A 4458-nucleotide genomic window follows, 5' to 3' on the forward strand; every position below is an offset into this window, starting at 1 on the left:
GAATTATGAATTTGGTTTATAGTTTATCAATTACGGTATCATCAACTTCAGACCAAAACAAACCGTATTGCTGAATTTAATTAATTAATTAATTAATCATCTGAAGAATCTGTACTTTTATAGTTTAAAAGTTCAATAAAAAAAACATGAATACATACTAGTTTGGAGGAAAGCTTGACAAGCGACTTGGAAAAAATTTCGAAATTTGGATTTTATGATCTACTGGAACTTTGTTTTTAATATTTGGGTTGGAACTTTTTTTTATATTGAAAGCTCTTTTAATTTTGTGAATAGAAAATTGCAACTTCGGATTTTCTTTTTAACATTAATAAGTGGTTTCCTTGGATATCAATCAACCCGAATTATAATTTGGTTTTTGGTTTCATCCGAATTCCCTAAAATTTAGATTGTTTCCGTTTTATGTTTGTGCCAAAGAAAATTTCAAACCAAATAAACCTAAGAACCACAAACCGAACCATTATACACCCCTACGCTATTTTCTTTTAAACCAAAAGTCCTACCAAATATTTTCTGATTACCTAATCTAACAAAAATCACAAATTCAAAAGTCGTGATTTGCACTTTTAAGTATCCTCACTCGCTTTCTTCTAGTGAGCTATAATGTATACGTTACAAGTATATAAACATAGAAATATATATAATTATATACACTTGAACAAATATTTCATCTTTTATGAAATCATCAAGTCAATTTCATCAATGTTTTTCTCTATGACATCAATGCAAGACCCTACCGATTTCCCCGCTGACATGGCGTTCGCGAGATGAGTTCGTGCTCTTTCGTGGCGGCGTAAAATTAGGATGGTGTTGAGTACCGCCCATCTCACTTGAGAATCCGCCTTCTTTTGAGTGAATCCCAAGCTGTTTAACAACTTATCCAACTATAATACATAAAATTTTGTTGTCTGAATAAATAACGTTTAAAACATATTTGATAAAAAAAAATTGCTATTTGAAATTCTTTTTCCTTTATAAAAAACTGAATAAAATATAATTCAAGAAAGTTTTACCGTGTTAACATCAGAAAGACCTCCTTCAGCATAACCATAAAGAAGGTATTCAGTTGCAACTCCTGCTAATGCTATACATGAAAACCTGTTCAACATCTGAAAACCAATAATAGATTATTTAAAAAAAAATTATAATTTACAAAATTGTAAAACGTAATATTTGTTGTACCTTGGCTGATACTCTTCCTGCGCTTATCTGCACACACAAATTTGCATCAATCAAAACCAATTCAACACTGGAATCTTTTAGAAAGAAACATACACAAATAAACAAAAACACATTGCTAATTCTTGCATTTAGACCTTATTTCAACAGTATTAATCTACAAAATTTGAATTTAGGAAGTGTGATAAGAAGAATCATATGAAAGCTTACTTCTTCAGTAAACTCAAAATCTACAAAAACAGTCCCTGCTTGAACATTGAGTGATCCTTCCCGCTGAAAAGCTTCCAAACTTGATAGTGTATATCCCTTTGGAAGTATTCCCAATAAATAAGCAATCAAGAAATGTCCAGCTTCATGCTACAAGAACATAATCTTCAAAATGGTTATCTCTCAAAACACAAATTTGATAAAAAAAAATGTGTGTGTTTGTGTATGAGAGAGAGAGAGAGGAATTACTTGAATAACTCTGTTGTGATACTTTTGACTAATGTTATGGCCAATAGTATCAAGAACTAGACTGCTAAATCCTCCAGCAAAAGCCACCTATCAACAATCAATTGCATTAGGACTAATGTCAATTAAAGTAAATTTATAATTAATATATATTGCCAGATTTTGGAATAGATACCGAATCAAGTGTCCAAAGGAAAAAGATTCCCAATGAGAAATATAAGAGCTCTTCTGGGCCTAAATCAAACAAATTCCAAGCAGAAATGAACCCTAACAAAGCAGCAATCTGTAGATTTCTTTCTATAGTACCCAGAGTGTTGTCTTTTGGGGATAAAAGAGCTGAAGTCTCTATGCCATTGAGTTTTAATTCATTTAAGCTGTATAGCCTCTGGGGTACCTGTATTAAATCTTCTTATTCAGTCATCAAGAATTCAACTCTACAAGGTGAAAAACATACTGTTACGAAAGGTTGATCTGTAAATCGATGAGTTAATTTGAAGATTGTATATGGATTTGTTTAAATTTCACGGATTTCAGGTAGGTTTTTACCTGCTGAGCAGCACCAAAGCATCTCAAACCGCCTGGTTTAGACTGCAAATCCTTAACCAGAGAGAGTGCAGCTCTATCATCGCCTTTATTGAGCTCCTTATCCAGTTGTTCCAATAACGCCCTTCTCAATTCGCCATTAACACCAGCTTCTGATGATGATGATAAGCTCTTTACATTATGATTATATCTATGTCTTGAAATTGAAGTTGTTGTTCCCCATAATCTCCACTTTAAACTCCATTCTGGGGCTGTGGTGTTGAATGTGGATAACAGCAGACCGCCATTCATAACCCTAACTGAAACAATGCTCGGCTGAACTCAATCCTCACAAGATTACGTCGATGATGCTTATAAGCTTTGTAACACACAAGAAAAATGCACAACAACCAATCCTCGAGATTTTTTGAGAGAATTTCTATGGTTTTCCACTCATGAACGATTGACTGGTAGTCGTGTCGAAAATTGGAGGGTGTTTGGCAAATTAAAAATTACTTTTAACTTTTTAATCATTTTTAACTTTTTTTTAAAAAGTTAAAAATTACTAAAAGTTGTTTGACAAATTAAAAATTTCTTTTAAAACCAACTTTTAGTCGAGAAGGAAAAGTTGGCTAGAGAAAAGATAGGAATTCCTATCTTTTTGTGACTTTTAGCTTTTATACTTAAAAGTCATAAAAGACAAGTCAAACACATTTTAAACACCATCTTTTAGACAAAGTTCTTTTATAAAAAGTCCTTTTACAAAAAAGACTTTTATGTTCAAAAAACAATCCCAAACACACCCTTGGACTGTGAACGCTTGGGTATTGCTTTGCGTTCTCACCCTGGCAGGCTTCCTGAACCACGAACCACTTGTATTTCTCTCATTTTTGGATATCGACTGTTTTTGAGATTAGGATAAGTTTGGTTATTATTTTCGTTTTCAGTTTTAGGAAAAATTAAATAAGTTTTTTGTTTGAAAAATTTAAAAGCTTGGTCAAAATTTATTTATTTTTTATTTTCTGTTTTACAAAATTAGAAAACGTCTCTAAATATGTATTCTTTTTATCAGATTATTTCCATGGTGGCAAGATGTTTGTGGGCAAAGTGAAATGTGGTGGTGGAAAAGGTGGTGATGATGGCGACAATGTTGGTGATGGGGCAAGGATAGAGAAGTGGTGGTGAGGATGGTGACGGCGTTGATGGTATAGCAGTGATGGTGGTGGGGGTGGTGAGGATGGTGATGACATTCATGGTATAGTAGTGACGGTGGTGGATAACTAATTGCGGTAATTGTTGGCCTTTGGAGTGAGAGTTTGGATGTATTTATATTATAATTTTTTTTTTTTGGAATTTGAGAAATATGGAATACAATAATATTATCAGTTTGAGGAAATACCATAAAAACCACAATATTTTCATACGTAATTTGGAAAAATTCTATTATTATTATTATTATTTATAATTTGCTCTGGCCACAAATGGGATGTAGAATTATCACTCTAGCCCATTTAACAGGTTTCATGGTTAACCATGTTATCTTTTTTGCAAAATCAGATCTAAAATTGGTTTTAAAGTTCAAATTTGGTCTCTATAGTTCGCAAAAAACTACACATGTTCAAAACTCGATTTTTATGTTTATTAACTTCTTTATTTTCAATTATTATTTTTTTGTCAAAACAAAACTTTGTTTTATATTTTTTTTTCATTTTTTTAATATTTTTCGTATTTTTTTTTAGTTTTTTGGTTTTTTCATTTGTTTTTACGTTTTTCGTATTTTGATGATTTAATAAATGCATTTTCAATTTCATTTTTTCCTTAAAAAAATTCGAAAAACGGTTTTTTTTTTTTTACTAAACGCACCCTTAAATGTCCTATTTTTGTGAAAATTACCAAAGTGATCCTTTAATTAACTTGACCAATCTTTTTATGTGAAAAAATTATATATCTTAAATTACTTTTTCTTATAAAATCTGAAAATTTAAATTCCATGGTGATTTAGGAACAGATTATTTAGGTCCGATCCAGAAAAGACAATAGTCGACCCGAGCGATCGTCCAACCCAATTCTCTAGGAGACCAAAATAATTTCGGAAGTTTTTACAATTCTTTTTAAAAGATATATTATAAGAAGTAGAAAAGATGAGATGCATGCAATCAGCCAGGAGGCCAGAGCCAAAAAAGAAAGTAATTAGAAAATAGTAGTGGTAAAGGTCTTTACTTAAAATTTATTTATTTTAGAAAAATTAAAAAACATCTTTACTTAAAAATTATTTATTTATTATTT

The 4458-nt window shown here is 31.2% G+C and overlaps 1 protein-coding gene across 2 annotated transcripts; it reads right to left on the bottom strand.

Annotated features, from left to right (window-relative positions):
• Nucleotides 1-545: 545 nt before the first annotated feature.
• Nucleotides 546-2662, bottom strand: LOC145117711 (stress regulated protein). Of its 2 annotated transcripts, none has more exons than XM_079054023.1 (7): nucleotides 2197-2662; nucleotides 1826-2044; nucleotides 1654-1740; nucleotides 1408-1554; nucleotides 1201-1227; nucleotides 1032-1127; nucleotides 546-882 (listed from the first exon to the last, which is right to left on the bottom strand). In XM_079054023.1, exons 1-7 carry the CDS (start codon nucleotides 2482-2484, stop codon nucleotides 739-741), a joined length of 1008 nt encoding a protein of 335 aa, XP_078910149.1. In that variant the 5' UTR covers nucleotides 2485-2662; the 3' UTR covers nucleotides 546-738. The 2 variants fall into 2 exon arrangements, with proteins under 2 accessions (XP_078910149.1, XP_078910148.1); XM_079054022.1 differs by having other exon boundaries at nucleotides 546-902.
• Nucleotides 2663-4458: the final 1796 nt, after the last annotated feature.

This window comes from Lactuca virosa, chromosome 5 (genome assembly GCF_052849685.1).
Source record: "Lactuca virosa cultivar CGN04683 chromosome 5, Lactuca_virosa_CGN04683_v6, whole genome shotgun sequence".
NCBI lineage: Eukaryota > Viridiplantae > Streptophyta > Magnoliopsida > Asterales > Asteraceae > Lactuca > Lactuca virosa.

Coding starts and splice junctions, on each gene's coding strand:
- LOC145117711 (XM_079054022.1), bottom strand. CDS start 2,484: ATGAATGGCGGTCTGCTGTTATCCACATTCAACACCACAGCCCCAGAA. Junction 1,741..1,825: donor TCCTTTGGACACTTGATTCG/GTATCTATTCCA, acceptor GATTGTTGATAG/GTGGCTTTTGCTGGAGGATT. Junction 1,555..1,653: donor ATCACAACAGAGTTATTCAA/GTAATTCCTCTC, acceptor ATGTTCTTGTAG/CATGAAGCTGGACATTTCTT.